Raw genomic sequence first — 24898 nt, 5'->3', positions numbered from 1 at the left:
ATATTCCACATACTGGACACCCTGAGAATGCTGACGGATTAACCACTGTCCCATGTGGACACCCCAGCCTGATCTCTCCTGGGCTTGCAAGGCAACTTCTGCTTACCTTGACATCTGTCACACACTCATCAAATTATTTCATATCAGTATCAGTTAGCAGGTGTGTTTCTACTCCTGAGCTCTGTCTAGAACCCTGGAACTCAGGCACTATTTCTTAAACATGTCTTTATTGTACTAAGAATTAGAGAACATAGTGTATTCTAAGTACAAGCCTGTGAGTTTCAACTGAACTTTCCATCCAAGTGGTATGACAGTCTGAGGCCGTAGATCATCGCCCACCCTGGGACTTGTGGGAAATCCCTACCCAGTACCAAGTAAGTTCCTAAGACCTCTTGATGGAAAAAAGCCCCTGATGGGACATCCCCAGGTGACCAGCTTGCCCTATGGACTTCATGTGAGACTGGGCGACTGACCAGCAGGCAGTGTACTGGACTTCCATGCAGGTCCACATCTGGGGCTTGAAGTAGGCGCCAGTCTCTGCCCTTGTTGTAAGTGATGTATGTCTTCACCTGGTCTTCCACCTTCTTGTTTGCCAAGAATATCCCTTTGATACCTGCTACCTAGGAAAAAGGGCAAGAGATGGAGAACCATGTTGGGCCAAATGCTGTTAAATGCTGGGACAGGGTGTTGGGGGTACAAAAGAAGAGAAGAGGAACATGGTGAGACATACCATATACCATGTGGTCTCTGAGAGAAGTTTAAGTTCATCTCTGCACCCTCTACCACCTGCCCCAACCCAGATGTTCCACTGCCCTTTTACCCATCCGCTTTTTCCCACTTTATGTGTTTCCACATTCTGTTCATAGGATCTTATCCTTAATTATTAACATTCCCTCTGAGGTGGCATTGGTTTATAACAACTGAAGGAGTCACCCCTTTCTGGGGAGCATTGTGCTTCTGCTCAGGAGGAGCTTGTAGGTAGATTTTGGAAGCATATAGTTCTGATCCTTACATCTGGAAGTTTCACCTCTTGATTAGTAGTGAAACCGATGTTTTCAGGCAGATAACCCAGCGTGGTGACCTGGCATCCATCTTTGGCTGTGCCATTGGCTCTCTGGGGGGTCCTGCATAACTTCCATGTCATCTTTGTGTCTCAGCCAATGGTCACTTTGAAACAGACAGAATCAACCTGCCCTTCTTCTTTTTCCTCAGCTGCCTAACCTACATGAGATGATGCAGAGCCCTCTTCCCAGAGTTCCTATCTAAGGAATTTGCATATCCTTGATGTTTAGAAGGGAGAAGACCATCACCACGAAACAAGAAGCTAGAGAATTAAAAGAAATTTATGATTCAGAAAAGTTCTAGAGTAAGTAGAGATTCAAATCAAACTTTGATTCCTTCCATGTCTACATTTTGGGCAGTAAGAACAGATACTGTGAATGAGAACACGACGTCCAAGAAAGATTCCCTAACTTCCTGTACAATCCCAGCGTGCTCCAAAGCAAAGAGGCAAGTCAAATCACTTAAATGTATATAAACTCAGAATTTTAAGTGCATTTATTTCCCATTCTTTGAGGATCGTAGTTAACGGAGAGAATACCAGTGGGAAAGAATTTCGCGGAAGTGAGCTCTTTTACTGTTTTTTAATGACATAATTTAGTTGGTGAAATGAGAAGTTTGTTTTTGTTTTCACTTTTTTTTTTTTTTTTAAGTAACCTGACTGCCCTTGAAAAAGAATGCCAACCCAGATAAAAACAAACAAACAAGCAAAACATAGACAAAGAATGTCAAGCGGAGAACAGAATTTATCTGGGAAGGACACCACCAGGGGAATTTGACAAAGGGCCAACTAAGGAATTGATTAGATTCCTAACTTGAACAGAGGGTGGGCAAGGACAGAAGCCAAGGAGGGGGGGCACTGGTGTCAGAGTTCTGTCCTTTCCCAGAAAACCCCTCCCTACCTTGGCTGCTTAAAATCAGTGCCATTTCAGGAAGACTGGGATCGTCTATGGTAATCTGGGGACTCTGAGGCTCTCTCATCACCTCAGTCTTTAAAACCAACCACAGAAGCATTTCTCTTAAACCTGACTACCGATTATTCCTCACAGAGAATGGAATCTGTATTTCTTTCAGACTGTCTGTCTGATGGAGGCCTTTTGGTATTTTCTTTAGACACAAGGGGTACATTTTCTGCTGGACCACCAGATAATGTTTCTAGAAAACTCTCTCCGCTGACTCAACTGGCCCCCTCCAAAACATACCCAGGGCCTTGGTGTCTCTCTCCCAGGAGAAAATATACACAAGTCCAACTCAGACTTCTGAGCCTGCGCCTGTGGGGTTCCTGTCACCCCCATCCACTACCTCCTCCCTGGATGCCTCCCGGCATGAATTACTAGCCATTCAGCTGCCTCTTGTGTTCTTCCAGATGCGTGTCTTTGGCAAACGGAATGGTCACTACCATATTTTCTCCCTGAGCACCACACCACTCAGATGGGCATTTTTTGCATTCCCCACATATTCTGAGAGCAAAATCTGGAGAATGGGGTCTAAAAAGACACAGGAAGGAGAGATTTCCAAGGAAGCCTTCTGCAGCTCTGAAGGCCTTTCTCCTGAAGTTGCATATGAGCCACGGCCATCTCCCTCCAGTCCAAGAGAACCAGAACACTTTTGATTTGTATTTGGATTGTTCCAAACCCATATTGCGGGGCGCCTGGGTGGCTCAGTGGGTTAAAGCCTCTGCCTTCACCTCAGGTCATGATCCCAGGACCCTGGGATCGAGTCCCGCATTGGGCTCTCTGCTCAGCAGGGAGCCTGCTTCCTCCTCTCTCTCTGCCTGACTCTCTGCCTACTTGTGATCTCTGTCAAATGGATAGATAAAATCTTTAAAAACAAACAAACAAACAAACAAAAAAACCCATATTGCTTCTTGGATCCATATTATGTTTACATAGGCTGTAAGTTTAGAGGGCACTTTGCTTCTGTGTGCCCTAGGCCAACAGCTTTCACAGTTCTTGACTGCAACCCCAGTACAAAATGCACATTATGTATGCCTCAACCTAGTACCCATACCCAGGTAGCCATGCCTGTGTGCACATGGAAGCACATGTATGTCTCTAAAGCAAAAGCATCATGAAACACTACTGAGCCTCACTGCATACGAGATGAAGCAGATAGAGAATGAGACACCCATTTTAACTCTTCTACCCAAGGAGGTACCAAGCATCTGATAAACTCTGATTGTGTTTCCTCCTATTGTTGTTTGAAATCAGAAGCATGGCTTGCAGCTGCGGGCCCCACAGCTCAAAGAGAAGGGCACCAGCTTGGGATGGCACCCACAAGTACAGGTCTGCATGGCCCACTTTCCTTCTGGAATCAATTTGAGGTATGAAGGGAAGCTGAAAGCAGCCTCTTGGCAGAGCACTGAGTCCAGGTGGCACGGGCATCTGCTGCTCACCTTCCTGGGCCCTTAGGACAAAGAAACCAGAGCTCTGCTGAGAAAAGCAATTACCACGGTCTCCCTTGGGCTGTCCCTAGAGTGGAACCAGTGGTGAGGGACCAATGAAGGTGATTCTCGGAAAGATGTCCCTGTGGAGTCTGTATGCAGCTGTCCATCTGGCCAAGGATGGGTCACTCGAGTTCATGATAAAGCAAGGGTGTGGAGCAAGGACAGGGATAGAGAAAGCAAGGGAACATCGCTGAGATGGGCAAAGAAACCAGAACACTAAGGATGATTCAGAGAATCTCATTTTATCCATCCTAGTGAGATCCATGTAGTCATTAGGAAATTCAAATTAAATCCACACTAAGGCACTAAGGCACGACTAGGCTCCTATCATAGTGGCTAAACACACACACACATACACACACACACACCTGATAACGCCAAGTGATGGTGAAGACGTGAAGCAACCATAACTCTCATACATCTTTGGTGGGAATACAAAATGAGAATACCACTTTAGAAAAACAACTTGGCGGCTTTTTATAAACAAAGTCTTTCACATTCAACAAAGCAATCCTACTCCTAGGTATTTACCCATGAGAAAGAAAAACATGTATTCACATGAATGTTTATATTTATTTTATTTATTGTCACACAGAACTGGAAACAACTTCAATGTCCTTCAGTGGTGAATGAGGAAACAAACTAGGTCACATCCACATAATAGAATACCACTCAGCAATTAAAAACAAAAAAGGAATGTCTACGGATACTCAACAACATGGGTGATTCTCACATGCCTGATTCTAAGCAAATGAAGTCAAACTCAAAAGACTATATATTGTATAATTCCAATCACATGAAAATCCAGAAAAGACAAAATAGGAGAGAGAAAGAAATCAGACTGGTCTGGCAGTGATTTGGGGTGGGAGAGTGGTTGACTACAAAAAGGTCATCAGAGGAAATATTTTGAGGTGATAGTTCTCTATCTTTATTATAGTGGTAGTTACACAACTGCATACCCCTGTCAAAACTCACAGGACTGCATAACAGAAAGGGTAAGTTTTACTATACATAAATTTGACCTCAATTTAAAAAATTAATGTTAAAAAATGCATAGTGGGAAGAGCCTGGGCTTTTTATTCAAATATACATGGACTGGTTCAAACATAGCTCTACCATTTTACTATCTCCGTGATCTAAGCCAAGTTACTAAATTCTCTGTACTTGCTGTACTCTCATAGGCACCAGCGGGAATGATACCTGCCACAAAAAGATATGGCAATTGGGGCGCCTGGGTGGCTCAGTGGGTTAAAGCCTCTGCCTTCGGCTCTGGTCGTGATCCCAGGGTCCTGGGATCGAGCCCGGCATCGGGCTCTCTGCTCAGCGGGAGCCTGCTTCCTCCTCTCTCTCAGCCTGCTAGTGATCTCTGTCTGTCAAGTAGATAAATAAAATCTTTAAAAAAAAAAAAAAAGATATGGCAATAGATCAATGATTGACTTTATATAAAATTTAGACTATATATATAGAGAGACCAATGATTGACTATATATGTATTCACATATATATATATCAATGATATCAATGATTGAAAAACAAATATATATATATATATATATATATATATATATAAAATTTAGAGTTATCCAAACCAATACGATGGCCTACCCATCATATGGCTACCGAGCATTGAAATGTGGCCTGTGGGAGTAAGGAACTGAAGTTTAACTGCATTTTATTTGAATCAATTTGAACTTCAATTTAAAAACCGATACCCGATTCTATTATTGGCAAACTTTTAATATGTTTGGAATAACTTGGGTATGTGAATCTACTTTTTCTACTGTAAATTTTATGAAATGTAAATACTGATCAAGTATCTCTGGTGAAAATTTAGCATATGAATTGAGATGAGGAGGAAGTATAAAAGACACTCAGAATTTTGGAGATTTAGTACAGAAAAATGTAAAAGATCTCATTAGTAATCTTTCAAATGGAGCACATACTAAAATGATAATATTTTAGATACTTAGGTTAAATAAAATATATTATTACAATTAACTTCACCTTTTTCTTCTACTTTTAAAAAATGTGGGTGGTGGAACATTTAGAAGTGCATCTGTGGTTGGCTTCATATATTTAGTCAGCATCGCTGGTTTTGGGCATTACCTGATTCACTGTTGTTATTATTATAATGAGGTATGAGTTGGGTGCTTCATATCCTTGAAAATATTGAAGAAAATGCACCTGACCAGCAGCTCAGAGCTTGTTTCCATAATATAATTGAGGGTGTTGGAAAGAATATTTGTTTCTTGATTTATCAGTGGAAAGCAACTAAGAAGAAATGTAGGTTGGAGTTAATGATATGAAGAAACCACGACAAAGCTCTGTGTGAAAAGAGTTTCACAGAATAATGGTGAACACACATAATAGATTATATTCATTGTCCTCATCAGACTTGTTTTGATGGAACAGTCTCTGGCACCTTAAAAAAGAGATTATTATTTGGCCTTCAAGAATTATTTTCTCACCTGATTATGTAATTACAGCCATGTCACTATTGTACTTGAAAAAAGGGATTAAAGGAAGAATGAGAAGAGACTCTATATAGCAGGAGACTATTCCAGTAGACCAGGAAACAGACAATATCTTTGCTTTACTCAGTCTAATGAGAGTTCAGTGGTGGTGGATTCCCATCCAATGGTTTCCAAGGTCTTTTAGTGCCAAGACTTTAAGATGAACTCTTAAGTAAGTTCTAATTTTCTTTGCCCCTTTCCCACGGTCAAGTAGAAGCTTGAGGAGGCTACATGCAAGATGGAGTGATACACTAGGAAGTAGATTTAAGTGGTTGTGCTCATCCAAGCCAAATCACATCTGTGTGACCTAAAAGCATCTCTGACATTTCAGCAAGGTTAAACAGGTATAATATTCTATCACATCATACTATAAAGTTATACATTAACTTGGCATAGGGCACTGCATGATAGAGCCAATATCATTTTCTAGGTATGTAGATATAAGAGAAAAAGAGAGAGAAATATGAGCCCATCAGAAAATGCCCAATTCTTCAATCCAGCTCTTTACTAGGATCTCTGCAATATTTATCCCCACTGTATCCGAAAGTCACTGAACATTCCATAAAAATGGGCATCTACTCATCAGACTCTAGTTCTCATATCATGTTGGGATTCCACCAGACATGCCTTTCTCCCAAGTTCCAGTAAATTCATCCTTTAAGCCAATTCATCTTCAAGTCCCTCCCCCCCTCCCCCCCACAAATTCCTCAAGTTAGAATTAACCTTCCTCTTTACTGATTCTACAACACAGAAAGTTACAGCTTTAATACAAGTTAGTCAGTGATCACTGACTACCCTAATAGGGTCATGTTTCCTTCCAGTAGATTGTGAGTCTCACGCACCAGCTTCATCTCATCAAACAAAATACACTCTATGGAAGTGTATTAATTTAGTTGAATTGAATGTGAAAGCTTACTAGTTTTCCCAGCTGCATTACTCAAGGGCATTCAGAGTCCAGAAAAATTATAGTCTCTTCGCTAACTGGCCATATGGTACACAATCTCAGTTTCTATGAGAATCTCTAGTGAAGGAGGCTAAAACCAATGACCCCTAGAGACCAATTAAATTCAGCTTTATCTCCAAATCACAGAATGCATCTCCAGGTGCAAAACAGCATCACCCTCTAAAAGCCTTCAATATGGTCATGGTCTAGAGAGTGTCCAGATACAATTTATTCTCTTGGTGTTAAATGCTTTCTAGAATCTGAACTCCAACCACCTATCTGGCACTCATTCTTGTACCTGATGAGCATCTATTCTATGCAATTATATTGGCTGGGTCAAGGTCTTACAAAACCACACCATCCATCTAGTTCTTGACTCACACAGGTCTTAAAATATGGAATACCTTTCACTTCTTCCTCTGCAGGGCAAAAAGACTGATGATCAGATTGGTAACATTGCAAAAAAGAACTGGGCATATACAACTCATCCCCATGTCCACTATTTTGGGAATCTGCTTGCAAAGATCACATACTCTGTACCCCACTGTAGTGGTGTTCTAGGAAGAAGCTTCCACAGGAGAGCTTTTGATTTGCTATTTAAGCATATGACTAAAAGGGTACATCCAGGTCTGGCAGGCAGGATTAGGAAGCCCACCTGCTTCTACATAACTTTTCAAAGCATTAAAACTGACACTTGATCTCCATTTGTCTCACTCTTTTTCTTTCTCTCAACTGACTCTAATCTGGGCAGGTCAAAAAAGGAACTTCGTTCATTGACTTCTTCAAAGCCCAACATACTAGATTGCAAGCTTCCTCAGGGCAAGAATCCATCTCTCTCCTGCCTTCTTCATGGGCTTTAACACAAAGCAGGGGCACAATGAAACTTGATTAAATTAAATGGAGAACAAACACAAAAGAACTGGTTTTAGAGAAGTTGTCTGTCTTGCTTTTGTAGAGATGAAAAGACACCATGCATTTTTCCACCAAAAGACTAAGAATGCAAGACTGGCTAGATCAAGACCAAAATATACATATATTTAGGCACATTCTTCATTTTTATCTATGCTCCAGTTCAGATCAGAGTGTCTATTCACAGTAAACCAACATACTCTTCATTACAAGAGGGACAGCACAGTGCCAAATGCACCTGCCTTATCAATAGGGTCAGAGACACAGGGATCTCTAAATTGAAAGGTCATCTGCTGCAAATGTCTATCCTGTTCTCCTGAAGTCTGACCACAGAAGTATGAATAATCCTCTCATCTCTATAGCCTCACTTATAAGAACAGGAACCTGGTTCAATGACCTCAGTCCCAGGAACATTTCATCCAAACCTTCCACCAGAGGTGACTTACTGCCCAATAACAAAGTATATTTCTACCTCCAGGTATGATTAGAGTCAAGGAAATTTAAGCTTCCCAAAGCTCTTTACACACCTTAGTCTTCTTTACCAGTTTTTGTAATTCTAAGAAAAAATCTGGGCCATTTCCCAAATGGGGATCTTGTTAAGGGAATCAGCACTTGGCAACAAACTCCTAGGAAATTACAGTATTTCTACTGGATTTGTTTTATACGCAGTGCCATTCACCTCTCTCTCTCTTTTTTAGTGGACTTCTATTCACCCCCAGACCTTTGTGTGGTCCTCTTACCTAAAAAAGTAACTTGATCTTTTCACTACTCTTCAGTAACTTTGACACCAGTGCAGGGATGCTAGAACACTGCCAGGCACTGCTCAGAAGACACCACTATAAAGCAGGAACCCCTACACTGATCCCTCTGTTCTGAAAGCTGCTCCCACTCCTCAAAGATGAAAACTAGAGAGGGAGCAGCTCACCACACCATCTGAGGGTACCACTCATGACAGACAACTCCTCTCTCCATGAATGAATGATCTCCACCAGCACAGCAGGTGTAGGGTTGACCATCAATCACTGATAACTGCTGGATAAAGAAATACACCCCTTTACTCAAATCAATCCATCATCCCAATAAGGCAAGGACTGTGGCCAGGCCATCAAAGGTCATACACAGCCACTAGACACACAAAAAGTGACCCAGCTTTAGGGTCACTGAAACAATTTGTTTTTCTCTAGTGCCTCTGTGTAGTCATTTGGTTTCTGAGAGAAATTATTTTTTAACTGGTGATCATATTTAAAAACAAAACCTCAATATTAACTGAAAACCGAGTACAGTGATCATATTAAACAACAACTCAATGTAAGTCAAGGTCAATTCTTCACCCTGCACCGATGTTGGCATGTGGTGGCATTTTGGGGAAACCCTCATCCCCAGCACTGATATTCACTCTTTTTTTCCTGTAAAACTTGTTCATGAGAGGTAAATTTCTAAACAATTGAAGATCTACTAATAGATACGTACCTCCATTCAGAGTACATAGAAGTGAGAACGGGACTCAAGCGAGCCCACGTAGGTCAAATACTTGGGTGTCTGGCTCGTCATCGTGCTCATCAACAGAAGAATGCCCACTTCAGCCACCATCTATTCAAGTTTGCTGAGTCACCCACCATACTAGATGCTTTACGTATGTTCTCTCTCATTCTCACAACCGTCTCATCGGCAAATATTTAATCCCCCTTTTACGAGTGAAGAGAGGGAGGCATAGGGAAACTAAGTTCCTTGCCCAAAGTCACACAATTGCTAAAGGGTATAGCTGCCTTCTGCCTGAGGACTGGCTGACTGCAATGCTCATGTTTATCCCATTAAAACTCCTGCAAAAGAGAGGCAGACCCCGGTGCAGGACCACCTTGGCTACCTACCTCATACAATTCAATAATAATGTTTCCCATTAGACCTCGGCTACTCTTAATGTTCTCCATGGCCAGAGTGAAGTAGATGCCACGTGTGTCCGAGATGTAGAGGTTGTACGTGTCATTCTGGTTCCATTCTTGAACGGCTGCAAACACTTGGTTCTCATCAGTACTGATGATGTGCATATCCTGGAAGAAGATGGAACACCTATAAGGCAGCAGATCTCCATATCCCTCTGCCCATGGGGGCCCAGGGTAATTACCATGACTTATGAATGGGGGAGAAAAAGCCTGAGTTATAGGCAATGTTAAACAATTCTGTGTCAGACCAAGGCTATAAATTAAGAGCTTTGTGATTTTTGTTCCTTGCTAAGTGACAGTAAGATGGGTGTAAGGGGCTTTGGTGGGTATCATTTTCCATGGCTTCAAGGGATTCATCCACTTTCATTTTTTATTTTTATATCTGAAAGTTAGTGTTAGCACTAACGGAGACATACGGCCTTGCTGCAGGAAACTCACACATGCAAAGAAGACAGGGCTTATCCCTTCTTTAGATCTTCATTTATGTTTTCAAACTTTTTAGTGTAGTGGCGGCAAAACTTCTCTTTGGGATCTTCAGAGTCATCCTTTGCAAGAAGGGTGGCAGGGAGGCAGAGCCAGTGGGTAGGGCTTTCGGCTTCCACCTCTGTTTCAACCAGAAAGGCACCACTTGAATCTGTTTTATCCTAGAGTTCTGCACGATATTTGGGAAGTAATGAGGGAGGTTCTACTAATAAAATAATATTTGAAAATCACTGACAATACCAAAAAGGAAACTCAACCTTGAATTTAGTGTTCTGGGTGTTAGCTAGAAGTTAGCTCTATGGTGTAGAATGTGTCTGTGTCCCTGAGCTTCAACTTTCTCACCAAAATATTGAAGAGGTTGGGCTACCGCTAAAAATAGCTACCATCTGAGCACTATTCTAAGTCATCTAAATGTATTATTTCAGTTAAAAATCCAAATAATTCTACAATAGAGGTAGTATTAGTCCCATTTTACTGAGGAATAAAATATGGTACACAGGGGTTTGCCAACTTGCTTCCCATTATAAAGCCAGTAAGTGGCAGAACCAAGTGTTGAACGCCTGTCATATGGCTCTAACCTACTTGTGAGCTTCTAACCACCTGGATATATATGAGGGAGAAAGCCTCTGGATTGGAAGTTGCAATCCTATGACCCATGACATGAATGGGAATTACAAATGTTCGGTCTGATCATAGCCTCTACCGAATACCTGAGCGGTGTAGTCTTTTAGGTGAAGTCAGCACTCAGGAAGCCTCAGCCTTAAGTGCCCACATGTTCTTATGACCTGCCTCTTACATATTCATGTTAACACCCTGGTCCCTGAAGTCACTTTAGTTTGTATACCTGGACTAGGACATTTCTACAATCAAATCTAATCAGTTCACAACTCAGAAGAGTTTATAAAAGCCAGTTTTCATACGTGGCTAGGAGCTATACAAAGATGATCACAAAAACTCAAGTCCTTTGCTAAGGAAGTCATGCTGTCTGGAGGAACTGTTGGCACAGACAAACAAATGCTGGACATAATGTAAGAGTTAAAAAACGCATAACTACACAGGTAGATACGCCAAAGAGTAATGGCATCCCGAGAAGGCAGGAGAAGACCCTGGTCACCGTGGTGGCAAGCACTTGCAGTAGGAGCTCAGGCAACTGAAGTTGACAGTAAATCACCAGGCCGGGTCTAGCTTTTACTTTGTTTGCCCAATCTTTCCCAGAAAGGATTTCAGCAATAAAAGAGGGTAGCAATGTCTTCTTTTATTGCTGAAATCCTTTCTGGATTTCACAACCGTGGAGCACTTCTCCAAGACGTTTTTTGGAAGGAGCAAGCTCATTCGATTTGGACAACAAGGAGGTGGGAAAAGTGAGAAGCGCTCTGGCTCTTTTTATTGGAGGATCTGCCAGATCTCATCGTCTGGCCTTGAACTCCCTAGGTCGCTTTGACTGAGACCTCTCTAGATCATTTGTGCTTACACACCTTATAGAATTACAGGATCCCGCTGAGCTGCTTGAAAATGGAAATAAGGCTTCCTCTTAAAAACCCTGTGATGAAATTGTGTTGTGTTGGTGTGGAATGAAAGCCCGAGAACCCAGTAGGAGGGGAAATAGCAGCTGCAGGAAATACAGATTAAATTCACTTACCCTGTTAAAAATGCAATAGAAATGCCGGGCTTTTCCCAGATGTTTTGGTTATAAAAATGAATGAGCTAAGTTATTTTAGACTAAACTAATGTAAAAGAAGTGGGGGAAAAAAAAACTGAAAACACTGGGGCACGGTCAGGATGGAAGGCAGCCAGCCTTGTTGTGCCTGTGGGGTGTATCACCTGACTTACAGGTACGGCAGGCTTGGGGGACAGGGTGCTCTCTAGCAACCAGGACCCTGGGAAGTTGGCTTAAAAAATTCTTAATTTCCCTAAGTCACTTGGCTAATAAATGACATTACTAATATTTAAACCCAAGACTATCTGAACTCTGTTATCAGTGGGAATATAACTCAATATGCATCAAAATGACCCAGAGATCTCAAAAGCGGGCAGACTCCTACGTCCTACTGCCTGAGGTTCTGAGTCAATGTGTCTGGTTGGGAAGGCTTAAGTCCTACCATCTGGACCAGCCTTCCAGACAAGTCAGATGCATGCAGTCTGGGTCATCACTCCTTGAAAAAGCTCTGAGCTATGTGTCCTCTCTCCAAATAGATCTTCTAGTTGAATACAGATCAACCAATAATAACCAGAGTATTATATCTTCAAGAACAAATGATTCATTTTCAGTAGTACTGGCCTAATAGAGAGCTGAATGATAATAAACCATATTTCTTGAATCCTGCAACCTCAATCTAACCCCAAAGCATATGTCACCTCCTTCTGAAGAAAACGAAGATGTGCTTGCTACTCTTGAGAACAAGCAGAGCGAGATCTGATCGGTGATGAAGAGAGAGACTGAAGAGGGGGGAAAAGCAGTAAGTAAATTCTGGTTGGCACTTCAATAAACTGGAATTTGGACAGCATCAGACATAACCACACTCATGTTTTTATTTGGAGAAAAATTAAAAATAACACTCCCCCATACCCTCCCATTAAGTTGGAAGAATCATAGTTGCCTTTTGCAAACCTAACGTGAGACTTCATAGGTAAACAATGGTGAAAACACTTCCCTGTGATCGAAACATTTTCATGTAATCTGGGCTGAATGTAACTTCATTCACTATAACAACACACGCTATTCAGCATCTGCCATCCGCCAGACATTATAATAGAAATACAGAGAGAACCAAGATGTACAACATGACCTCAAGCAGATGCCCAATGGTGGTGGGAATGTCATGCCCTCCTTGCCTTCTGTGAATCTGACTAAGGTCCCTGGTACGGGTACTGATGGGAATACAAAGGCTTATAGATGGGGGCGGTCAAGGGGGCATCCATCAAAATGCGTGAAACCTGATTGGCTTGAAAGCAGTTTTTCCTTTAGGGAGGTGAGGACAGAGTGGCCCCACCATAAGGGGCTCTGCATTGGCCCACCTAAGTTTTACCCAGAAGGAAATACAAAACTAGCACAAGATTTTGAGGAGGAAAAGGGGATAATTAGAACTGCCCAGTGCAGAGATTTGGCTACATTAGGCCAGCTTAACTGTGAGATCACAGCGTCCAAGGTGGATTTCAGTGGGGCAGGGGGAAGGATTACAAGGTGGCTGCAACATCTCAGTAGTGACACATGAGGGCCTGGACTAAGGAAGCAGGTTTTCTATGAGAACCCTATGAAATGGACTAGTGAGATATCAGGGAAGCAGAACCCACAGGGCGACAAAGGAAAAAGGCATATCTTTAATATGCCAGGTATGTGACCTACAAAATTTTCTCATTAGCATGCTCATACAATCATAATTAAATACTCATAATTAATGTGCATAATTATTTATTCTACATCAGTCTCTCTCATTAGCTCATAAGCTCCCAAAGAGCAGACACTGTGTCTGTCTTGTGTATCACTGCATTTCTAGCACTTACTAAATATCCGTAGCACATGGTAGATATCTAATAAAAGTCTTTGTATGAATGAGTAGAGTAAGTAAACACAGGAAAGGGATGAAATTTTGGAGATATAATATAAGGTAGAGATACTGAGCTTAGGGCTAGAGTTTTAAAGTGGTTTTTTTCAGGGGAAGTACTTCAAAAAAGCAGTCCAGGGTTCAATGGGTATGGGATGGGACTATGAACACAGATGTCACCAATATGAAGAGAAGGGATGAGGTCACCCAAGAACCATGCAGAACACCAGGAGAACTTAGGATCATCAATATTTAAGGGTGGCAGGAGAAGGGGAATCAGAAAAGTGAATCAGAGTAAAATATGCCACGGGGAGGAACATCAGGTGTGGATTTTTTTTTTTTTTCAGCAGTATCAAGTGCTCCAGAGAGGTAGAAAGAAAGAAGGAAGGAAGGAAGAAAGGAAAGAAAGAAAGAAAAGTTGTAGAAATGTTTATTGGATTTGGCTTGGAGGTGTTCCCTGGTAGCAACGGCAAGAGGATTTTGGTGGAATAGGAGAGAGGGGTGTGGGAGACCAGAATACAGCTGACAATGAGTTGAAGTGTAGATAGGAAGCAACAAAAGAAATTAGAATTACAGATAACATTTTAAGAAGTGTGGCTGTGACACAGCAAAGAAGGATAAATCAGTATTTGGGGAAATGTAAAAATTAAGGGAAATTGTCCTAAGGAAATTAAAGAAAAGGTTAATATCACTGTCATTATCATTATAATAAATTTTCTCAAGCATATTTCCCTCTCTTCCATTTTACTACTCAAAATGGGATAGAACATATTCTACTGTCAGCTAAAAGCAAACCCAGACTAAGGTAGGGAGAGCCTTTATGTGCAAGACTATCACAATAGGGAGAACACTCTGGCTATCCTATCGGCAAGTCCCTCAGGGTGATGGCAGGGAAGAATTATTTTTATGGAGAGAAAGTAAAACAAGTCTAGAGAGAACTGGATATGGGGAGCAGGGTGAGCAAGTGGTGGGAGAGGGAACCATCCTCCTTACAGTAAGCTGATTTTCAGAAGGGTTGTTACTAGGGGTTGTCCTGAGTTCTAGCGCCTGCTGAAGCGCCCAAGAGTGGCTCCAAGTTCAGAGGCTGGGGTGGGGAGGAGGCGAAAAGCCAGTCAAAGTCTGGTCAAGTTAAATTAGCCAGCATTTTGTCCAGTTTGTCCCCCAGTGGGGACAAAGAGTTCAGTTAACCATTTATAGATAAGGAGTGAGAATTTGGTCTTATCCAAGGTAAACAGGCAGGCTTCTGTATCTTAGCGAGGGGCATGGGGAAGAGTGTTTTTTTTTTGTTTTTTTTTTTTTTATAGTGAGCTACTTCTAGGAACACAAAATAGCTGGTTATTTCTTAAATCTCGCTGTTCTCCAGAAGCACTGGGCTCAGTAAAGTTCAATGGTATCATGATGCCCATTTTACAGGTAAAAAGACCTGGGCTCCTGGATAAGCAAGTGGCAGAGCTGGAAAGAAAGCTCAGGGTCTCTTGCTCAGAAGCTCCACTGCCTTTCAGCCAGGCTATACCAAGGCTCTCGGTCATTTGTGTCCTCACCCCCTGCTGGTGCGTGGCTTCCATGCCCCTTCCCTGCCTCCCCCCATGCCCAGGGACTGGTTACGGAGGACTCAGCACAAGGTTGCCACTCCTAATAATGCCACTCATTATTAATGGTGTTCCTTTCATTCTCTGCAAAACGCTCCGAGCCACAGAGCACCCCAGGGGAGCGTGTTCTCAACAGACAGGCTGGGAGGAGAGGTGTGAGGGCAGTGATGACAGGGGGGTTCTCCTTGTTTTCGTAAGCGAGACGCCCAACAGCAGAGGCAGCTCCTGGAACAGCAACAACTTGCTTAAAAGCCATTTCCATTTTTAAACACTCCCACCCCCTCTGTCCTCACCTCCTCGGCCTAGGCTGGGGAAAATCCGAGCCAATCCTGGCTAATAAAGGGGATCGATAACCATCCAGCTATTTTCACAGCAGCCCTCGTATTAATGAAGCTGCTCTGGATGGAGTTCTATAAAAGGGGCCGCGCGGATGGTACTTCCCCACGATAAATTGCCATGGGGTTGCTGACCGTTAATGGAGTGTTCCAGGGTTGTGATCAATCCCAGGCTTCATTTGTCCCCACCTGCAGCCACACTGCCCAGGGGAGCAAACTGTTTGTTTATCTCGGAAGGTTAAAAATACATGAAATATGCACAGAGCGCAGAGCCAGAAAAGGCCTTACACTGGGGATATGGTTTGGAAAGTTCCCGAAGTACTTCTCCTGAGCCAATAGGTGGAAATCATCAAGTTAACTGCAATAGGTCTTTCTCCTTCAGAAAAAGCCTGATTACAAACTTCTCCATCCTCCTCTTTTCCTAGCAGAGATACTGCTTTCCTGCCTGGGTTTAGAACATCTGATGGGGACAACCTGCAACCACGAAGTTATAGAATGGTCCCATACCAGCCAGTCACAGACAGGGGAGAGAAAATGAGGAGTTGATCCCATGGCCCCTGGGGCTACTTAATGCAGTCCCTGCTCATCCTATCAGCCTCTCTACCCCTCTCTCTGCAACCCAGCCTCTTGAGATGGTGTTTAGTTTGTTGAATGGACCATATTCTCTCCCTTAAAATAGGGCCTATGTGTGCCTTTTCTATTGGTTTCCCAACCCATGTTTGCAGGGTTAACTCCTTAATCCTCTTACATCATCTTAAACCTAACTTTCTTAGGAAATTTTTTTTTTTAAGATTTTATTTGTTTATTTGACAGACAGAGATTACAAGTAGACAGAGAGGAAGGCAGAGAGAGAGAGAGGGAAGCAGGCTACCTGCTGAGCAGAGAGGCCAATGCGGGACTCGATCCCAGGACCCTGGGATCATGACCTGAGCCGAAGGCAGCGGCTTAACCCACTGAGCCACCCAGGCACCCAGGAAATTTGACCTCAATATCTGTATAGGTAAGCTCTACCCATTATGTCACAATGGTCCTTGAACTTCTATACCTGTAACACTCCCTACACCTACAATTGCTTGTTCAGTGTCTCTCTTCTCTACCAGAATATAAGCTCCACGAAGGCAGGGACCATTTGTGGCTTCTTTTCTACTCTCTCCATAGAGCTTAATTTAGTGCCTGGCACAGAGTTAAAGCCGAAATGGGAGAAAGAACAGTTCAATAGTTGAATAAAAGAAGGATCAAACGAATGAATGGATTTATGTGTGCATGTATAAATGAATGAATTAATAAATGATGACTGAATGAAACAACCAGGGGTGACGATTACCCACCCTCTTGTCCCATAATCCCTCCGACCTCTGTGGTCATTCAGCCTTTCATGCTGTTTCCCAGCACCAGCTTACAGACCCGATGCTTTACAACATTACATTTGATATGTGTCCAACCAGAACCTTGCCTTTTTGGGGAGCCTTTTTAGGTGATGCAATTGTTTCCTGTCCATATTTAGACAGAGGTTCTAAGATCCTCCTCCTCCAGGAAGTCATTGTTCACAAGGGATGGAGTCCACAGGATAAGTTTTAAGATTTTCCAACAAAGGAGTTAAAATGCCATCATTTGATATTAACATTATAGTAAATTATTCCTTTTTAATTACTCATAATGGCAGAAGGGAGCAGAAACATAGGCAGTGCATTTACATTTTGTATTAAAATGTAGAGAGAAGCATGAACTCCACAAGACTCACCTGGGCACCTTTGTGCATACACACCTATAGCGTCTGGGCTCCTGTCGGGGCCCTTCTGAACCTGTCCCTCTATTTGGCAGTAAGGCCCTTGAATGAGGGAGAGACTCCCAGAAGGGATTGCGTGATAGCTCTCCTTTCACTGGGAAATGACTCCAGACTATACAGGATGTATGAGACAGGGAATCAAAGCTCTTGCCTACATGCCCCGCTGAGAGGAGAATAGAAAACCCAGGTTGGGCCATCAGCAGAGGCCAGAGCCCCCCAGTGGCAAGTGAGGCTCAATGCCAGCTGTCCCCCAGGCAGAGGTCAAACCTTCCTGCAGTCCAACATGGCAGTCTCTCCCTGCTTGGACATACCTTGGGCAGGGAGTACTTGGGCAGCTTTATCTGGGCAAAGGCCTCTCTCCGATAGGACACGTAGTAGCTGGCTCTTCCACCAGTTGTCACCTGCATCATAAGGGAAACACAGAGAAGTCAGATGGGGCCAGGGATCATGGCCAAGTTGGAAGGTATTAGCTTCTCCATCAACAGCCACAATAGGTTTGTGATAACCTTTCAGAGAGTATCCCTTGCTGGCACTGAGCCTCCAGTCCCACAGCACTGAGGTGTTCCCAAGTCACAACACTCAGATAACAAATAAGCAATGACAACAGTCTTTCCCAATGGTTGACACCTTCAGTGAGAGCAGGGACTCTGATTTGGTCACTGTGCTCTGCCTACATACACACCTAATACATAGTTTCAACTGCAAACAGAAACTACTCATGTGAGATGTACCCATGATCAATTTATTTTGCCTTAAAATAATTTTCTATTCCATTGCAATCATGACATGATTGTGAAATTTTTTTTTTCTGAATCCGAATAACTACTATTGCTCAAAAGCTCTTGTTACTTGAAATTAATTTCATTTCTGTTCTGAGCACATTTTTTTCCCTTCATATTTACAAATCCATGCACTTCCATGTGCAAGTGATCTAAAGGAATCAAGAGTCAGAGGAAGAACTCTGGATTGGAAGGTGAGAAATCCTGAGTGTGAGTCCCAGCTCTGCTGTCTGATGGCTGGGGGAGTCAAGCTCTGTAATCCTGGGAAGGATGGATTCTTTTTATTTTTTTAAAGATTTTATTTATTTATTTGACAGACAGATCACAAGTAGGCAGAAAGGCAGGCACAGAAGCAGGCAGAGAGAGAGGAGGAAGCAGGCTCCCTGCCGAGCAGAGAGCCCGATGCAGGGCTTGATCCCAGGACCCGGGGATCATGACCTGAGCTGAAGGCAGAGGCTTTAGCCCACTGAACCACCCAGGCGCCCCAGAAGGATGGATTCTTATAGGAACCTGGAAACCACTCCAAGAAATGGTCCTCTGGTCTGGGCTTGTTGAAAAGCCCTGTCAACATGGCACAGCTCTGCAGATGGTGCTTCAGCCCAATCGTCCTAACTTGGGGGGACATTAATATTCACCAGCAAAGTCACCATAGGCTGTTCAGAGAAAATAGCAGGACAACAGCAACCTGGCTGCCGTACTGAGGAGGCAACTGCTGGAGGCCCCCTCTTTGTTCTCGTCACACACTTGCTGGAGACAGGCCAGTCCTCCCACACCAGTCCAAACCTGGTGGCCATCCACAGTGGCTGCGGGGAGCAGGCGAGGTGCCACATCTACGCAAAGCCACCCATTGCTCCTCGCTCCACGAGATGGCATCTCCTATGGCTCCCTGTATCTCTGCACAGATTGGAAGCACAGAGACTGCCAGGCAGAGAAAATGTTAGAATCCGAGTGAAGGCAGAACCTTGGAAAAAACTTGGTGCAAAGACTTAAGCTATGAATCAAGAGGAGAGACCGGTTTGGTCCCTGGGACCCTGGGATCACGACCTGAGCCGAAGGCAGATACTTAACCAACTAAGCCACTGAGGTGCCTCTGGTTTTTGTTTTTTGATAAGACATCTATTCTGAATCTGTATCATTCTGCACTGGCTTAGAGGTGGGGCATTCACATTAAGATCAATGAGTTGCTAAGAAGTTTTTTTCTTTTTAAAATAAATTTCAACTGCATAGAATCAGATTAAAATATAACCTTTGGTACTAAATACACAGTTATCACTAGTCCTTGCTTAATCTTATTTGTTTGTTTAATTTCCTTCCTTCTTTCCTTCCTCCCTCTCTCCCTCCCTCCCCCCCCCCCTTTCTTATTTTAAGTCCAGTTTAGTTAACATATAGTGTTATGTTAGTTTCAGGAATACAATATAGGGATTCAACAATTCTATATATTCCACAGTGCTCTCAAGATAAGTATCCTCTTAATTCCCATCACCTATTTCACCATTCCCCCCACTCAGCTCCCCTCTGGGAACCATCTGTTCGTTCTTTATAGTTAAGAGTCTGTTTTATGGTTTGTCTTTTCTTCTTTGTTCATTTGTTTGTTTCTTAAATTCCACATATGGCTGAAATCATATGGTATTTGTTTTTCTCTGACTGACTTATTTCACTGAACATAATACTCTCTAGATCCATCCACGTTGTTGCAAATGGTTAGATCTCATTATTTTTTATGGCTGCGTAATGTTCCATTGCAGAGATCTATACCACATCTTCTTTAGCTACTCATCTACTGATGGACACTTGGGCTGCTTCCATAATTCGGCTATTGTCAGTAATGCTGCAATAAACATAGGCATGTGTATCATCTTTTTGAATTAGTGTTTTAATTATAAATTATAAAACCAACACATGCACGCCTGTCAACCGAAGAACTGGAGCAGTAGTTTTAAACTTAAGCTGCATCAGAATCACTTGGAAAGCTGCTTAAAACTCACATGTCTGGGCCCCACCTTCAGAGTCTTTGAGTTGATCACTCTGGGGTGAGGTCCAGGAATTGTCTTTTCTAATGAGTTTCCAGGTGATGCTGATACTGCTGGTTCAGAGACCCCAATCCGAGCAGCTCAAAACTAGAACTTTAAAGACAACTGACATATACTTCTGTGCCTTCGTGCCCTACACCCATCCTGACCCTGGCCTCCCTCTGAGATATAGTTATTTTCCTGATTTCGTGTTGAAAATGATGATAAAGTTTTTTTTTTTTAATTGGGGCAAAATTCCTATTATATAAAATTAACCATCTGAAAATGTAAAATTCAGTGGCATTTAGCACATTTGCAGTGTTACGTAATCTCTACCCAATTCTAAACAATTTTCATCACCCGTAAAGGAGATTTCATACCCAGTGATAAAGTTTTTAAATCCCAAAGTAAATGCTCCAGTCACTTATCATAGGCTTAAAAAGTAGCTCTCTACAGGACACCCTGAATGTCACCAAGCTTGCCTTGGGGAAATAAAGCAGCATCAGAGAAGGCTAGTCCTGTTAGTGAATGCTGGCCAGAGTACAGCAAATAAAAGAAACTTCTCCGGAGAAGACCTAGTAGGTTCCATAGGGAACAAGGTAAGAGCACCACCGAGCATCTGACCAGCCCCACAAACAAAACTGTGTCCCTTGGGGTTTCCAAATCACCAAGAGCCAAAGCAGAACAGAGTGGTCTCCTCAACAGGGTGATGGGCACCACCAATTTGGGAACTCAGCCCAGCTATGCCTGACCTGAGAGAGCCCAGACCTTCTCTCTCACAAGCTTACACACACAACTGAGAGACTTTGTGCTTGAGCAATCAAGATGGAGATTATACTTCAGGTACATGATGGGACGATCCAAACTACTAAGGGGCTGATGAAGCCCCAGGAGGCTAGAGGTTCTTCCAGTATCTAAGAATCAGAGTGTCTCCCAGTGATATCAACCTGGCTCCCATAGTTCTGCTTGGTCCTGGTTGTATCCTTCTTTGTATCCTCTACCATCTAATTCATGGTTTAACCTCACTGTAAGGCCAGTGGGTTCATGGATGGGTTTTTGGATGCTACCAATTCATTACAATTTCTCTTTCAACTCTTGGCCTCTGTTCTCTCTATTCCTACAGCCCTCTCAACATTCACTCTTGTGGGACACATATTCCTTCAATCTTTCCTCCATGTCTTCTTATAAGGTTTCAACCTCCCTGATTCTTAGGAAGTGCTGGCTTCGTGGCCAAGTGATTGGTGAATACATAATAATAAAAGTAATGACACAATCTCATCTACCATGCTCCAGAACTGCATGTAGCCGTTATATAAATTATCCAGTTTCATCCTCATGACAACCCTTCAGAGACTACAAGATACTGAGTGACTTGCCCAAGATAAGATAAATTTGAACCCAGCAAAGTTTGGCTCTAGCTCTATTCTCCCCCTCCTATGACCAAGAAGGGTCTCCATTCACCTCATTCTTCTCACTATAACAGCAACACATTTTCTTGACTCCAAGATGTTTTTAAAAAACATATAAAAGTCTCTGTAATTAGCATGTGCATATAACCTTTCTTCATATTCCAGAAAATCTGTTATGACATTGATGGTGTATCTTAAAAATGAAATCTTCATAGAAGAGAGAGTGTGAGGTAATAACTAGATTTATAATAGCTACTATGCAATGAAAGCTGATTACACAGAAAATGGGACAATGAGCAGTTTATATGCTATACTTCATTTGATTCTAATTATACATAATATAATACATAATACCTCTACTGGTCAGGAAATTGAGGCTGAGAGTGGTCAACTAACTTGCTTGATATCACACAGCTTTTCATTGTTACAGCCCATCTGCGACTCTCCCCCATGTCCAAGCCCTTAATGAGGAATAAGTGCAACCCCAAAATGTCAGGTATGGAGCAGGGGCTCAACACTCATTGACTAACTTGTCAATAATGAATTGTGGGGATTAATCCACTCAACCAGAGATGCTTGGAGTTTGATTTCCTGCATTGTTTAGGGACTAATCCATGGATGGAGAGAAGAACTCTCCATTCCCACCCAGTACCTAGATGGTCACAGGAACTTATTTCTAGCACTCCCCACTTGGAAGCCAAATCCTTACAGTGTTGGGAGGATACCAAGTTGATGCTTTTGCTGCCTCTCCACTGTTATTTGTGTGACTCTCTGGCAACACACAAAGAAAGAATAAAGTTTAGTGACTATTAATCTATTTTGATGAACTTTTCTGTTCCTCACAAGCAAATCTGCTGGCATTGTAAATCCCAGAGATTATTACCACTTTCCCTCTCAGTGACACCTTTTATTTTACATATGATGAATGTCATCCAATTATTTGCTCTGGGTCCATCCGTCATGCTAAATACTGAATTAGCTGGGTCTTTTCCTCTCTAATGACTGGCTCGTTAATCTGATTTTCTGGATTTCCATTTTACAGGTTTAATTGGGCTCCTGGCCAGTGAAAATGATTCCTTTGGACAAATGCACTGACCATTAAACACATCTGTCTCTTCTGACTTGTTCTCATTCTTACCGTAACCAAGTCTAACCTGACATATCTTTTATTTATTTATTTACTTATTTTAATTTCTCCTTGATTCTGGAAGATGGCTTGCCCTGGAGGAGAGAGAGAAATCTGCCAAAAAAAAAAATAAAAAGAAAGAAAGAAAGAAAAATGGAACCAAAGTGCCTGGAGTCATGTTGAGTCTGTTTCTGCCATAGAGAGAAGAAAACTTGTAATATCTCTAGAGCTTGTAAATGGGCATAGGTAATCTGAAAAGAGAAGCAAAACTTAACATTTCAGGTATCTATTATGTTAAGTGCTTTACATTCATGATATTATTTAATATCCACACTAGTAATGACTACTATTACTATTATTATTTTTAGTAACATTAGCAGTACCCTACAAAGCATAAATATTAATAATATAACATACTCTGAGTATTTAGTATATACCAAGCCCTGTTCCTCTGCACACACCAGCCTTCTATTTTATGTTCAGGTGAGAAACTGAGAACAAAAGAAGTTACACAACATACTCAAAGACACACTGCAAGTAAATGGTGAAGCTGGAATTTGAGCCCAAGTTTGTCTGACTGCAAAGCTTATGCTGGTCCCTCAGGCTATGTCAGGTTTCCAGACCTCTGTGGAGGAGAATGGATCCCGTGTCACTCAACTTCCCGTTTCACCAGGGAAGATGCCTATGAGCAAGGCCGATCTTTTTATGTGAGGAATCATATCCATTCCTCAGCCCTCAGAAATCAATGCTCTATTGTTGCACGGGAGTGAACAGTGCTCCTAGTAGCATTTGTGAATAAGAGGGACCAGAGTGGAAAGAATTCTGGCTGGCACAAGAAAAGCAGGAAATGACATTTAGAAGGTTTTCCAGCGAGAGGACCTTGCTGGGCCCAATATGATGTGAATAATCTGCCTACACAAGGGAAGTGGCCACCTGTACAGGCCTCCATTAGCAACTCCCACACAGCCCCTGCAGCAGCCCCTCCTCCTTCAAGAAACAAAAGGGAACCGCACAGTTGTTAGGATGCACAATTAACTTTTCCAATTTCTTTGCTCATTAATTCTATTCAGATTATTTAAAATAAATCTTGACATTGTTAGGCCTTTCTCTTCCTCTCCACCTACATAATTCCTTCAAAGATCACAGTTCTCTCTCAAGAACAAAGGAGCAGGATTTCACTGCTGGACCACAAAGTCGATAAATAGCCATCGGTCTCATCAGGAAGTTGCTCTAAGTGTGGGGATGGTCCTGGGGGCTTCTCCACAGCAGGCTACATTGCCCCTGCCAGCTTACGCTCGTTTTCCAGAAATGTTTTGCTAAGGCACCACACTAGAGGTCTGGAACCACATGACATCTTACCAGCAAGCCATCTCCTCTGCTAGACTCTTTGATGTTGAATTTAGTGTTTGTCAAACTGATGTTTGTTCATTTTATGTCCTGGAGGCTGTGTGATATTAACGCAATATGCAGTTTTATCTGCCTGTTTCTAGGAAGAGTGGATCTATTACCTACCACTTGTACACTGTGCTGAGGCTGAAACTTCTTTGGAACAGATTTGCACATAAAATCTTTTACTGGGGCCCTAACACAATAAAATATTTTACTGGGGCCCTAATATAACCACCCCCAAAATGACCTCACCAAGAATAGATTTGGAATAAGATGGTCGACACTGAAGCCAATACTGTTCTCTCAATCTGTAGTGTGTGTGGGGGCGGGGAGGTGCTGGAGGGAAGGTGAATACTAAGGTTGGCCAAAACATACTGACAAAGAACTGTCACCTGGGCCGACCCTTGCCAAGACTTCTTGGAACCTACACTGCCTACTCGGATTGGTAGGAAGGGAGAGTAAAGGTGGCGAGTCAGAAAAGCACAGGGGGAAAGACTTATGTCAGGTCTACCCACAGCCCTAGGAGAGGAATCAGTCGCCTGATTCTGAGTCTGTTTTTTCAAATACAATCAAGGTCCAGACTTGGTACATGTCCGATTACATTTTTTCAAAGAAGGCTCTCCCTCTGATTTTTTAGCATT

The 24898-nt window shown here is 42.5% G+C and overlaps 1 protein-coding gene across 4 annotated transcripts in view; it reads right to left on the bottom strand.

Annotated features, from left to right (window-relative positions):
• The window catches only part of SORCS3 (sortilin related VPS10 domain containing receptor 3), a 583502-nt gene that overhangs the window by 99758 nt on the left and 458846 nt on the right, over positions 1-24898 (bottom strand). For all 4 annotated transcript variants that reach the window (XM_044240465.1, XM_044240466.1, XM_044240467.1 and 1 more), the window contains 3 exons: positions 17857-17946; positions 9739-9918; positions 474-620 (listed from right to left, as the gene is read on the bottom strand). In XM_044240465.1, the coding sequence (XP_044096400.1) occupies positions 474-620; positions 9739-9918; positions 17857-17946 (417 nt within the window). The remainder of the gene's footprint in view (positions 1-473; positions 621-9738; positions 9919-17856; positions 17947-24898) is intronic.

The sequence above is a fragment of the Neovison vison genome, chromosome 2 (genome assembly GCF_020171115.1).
Source record: "Neovison vison isolate M4711 chromosome 2, ASM_NN_V1, whole genome shotgun sequence".
Classification (NCBI taxonomy): domain Eukaryota; kingdom Metazoa; phylum Chordata; class Mammalia; order Carnivora; family Mustelidae; genus Neogale; species Neogale vison.
Note: the sequence above shows the minus strand (reverse complement) of the source record. Positions and strands in the feature narration are given on the sequence as shown.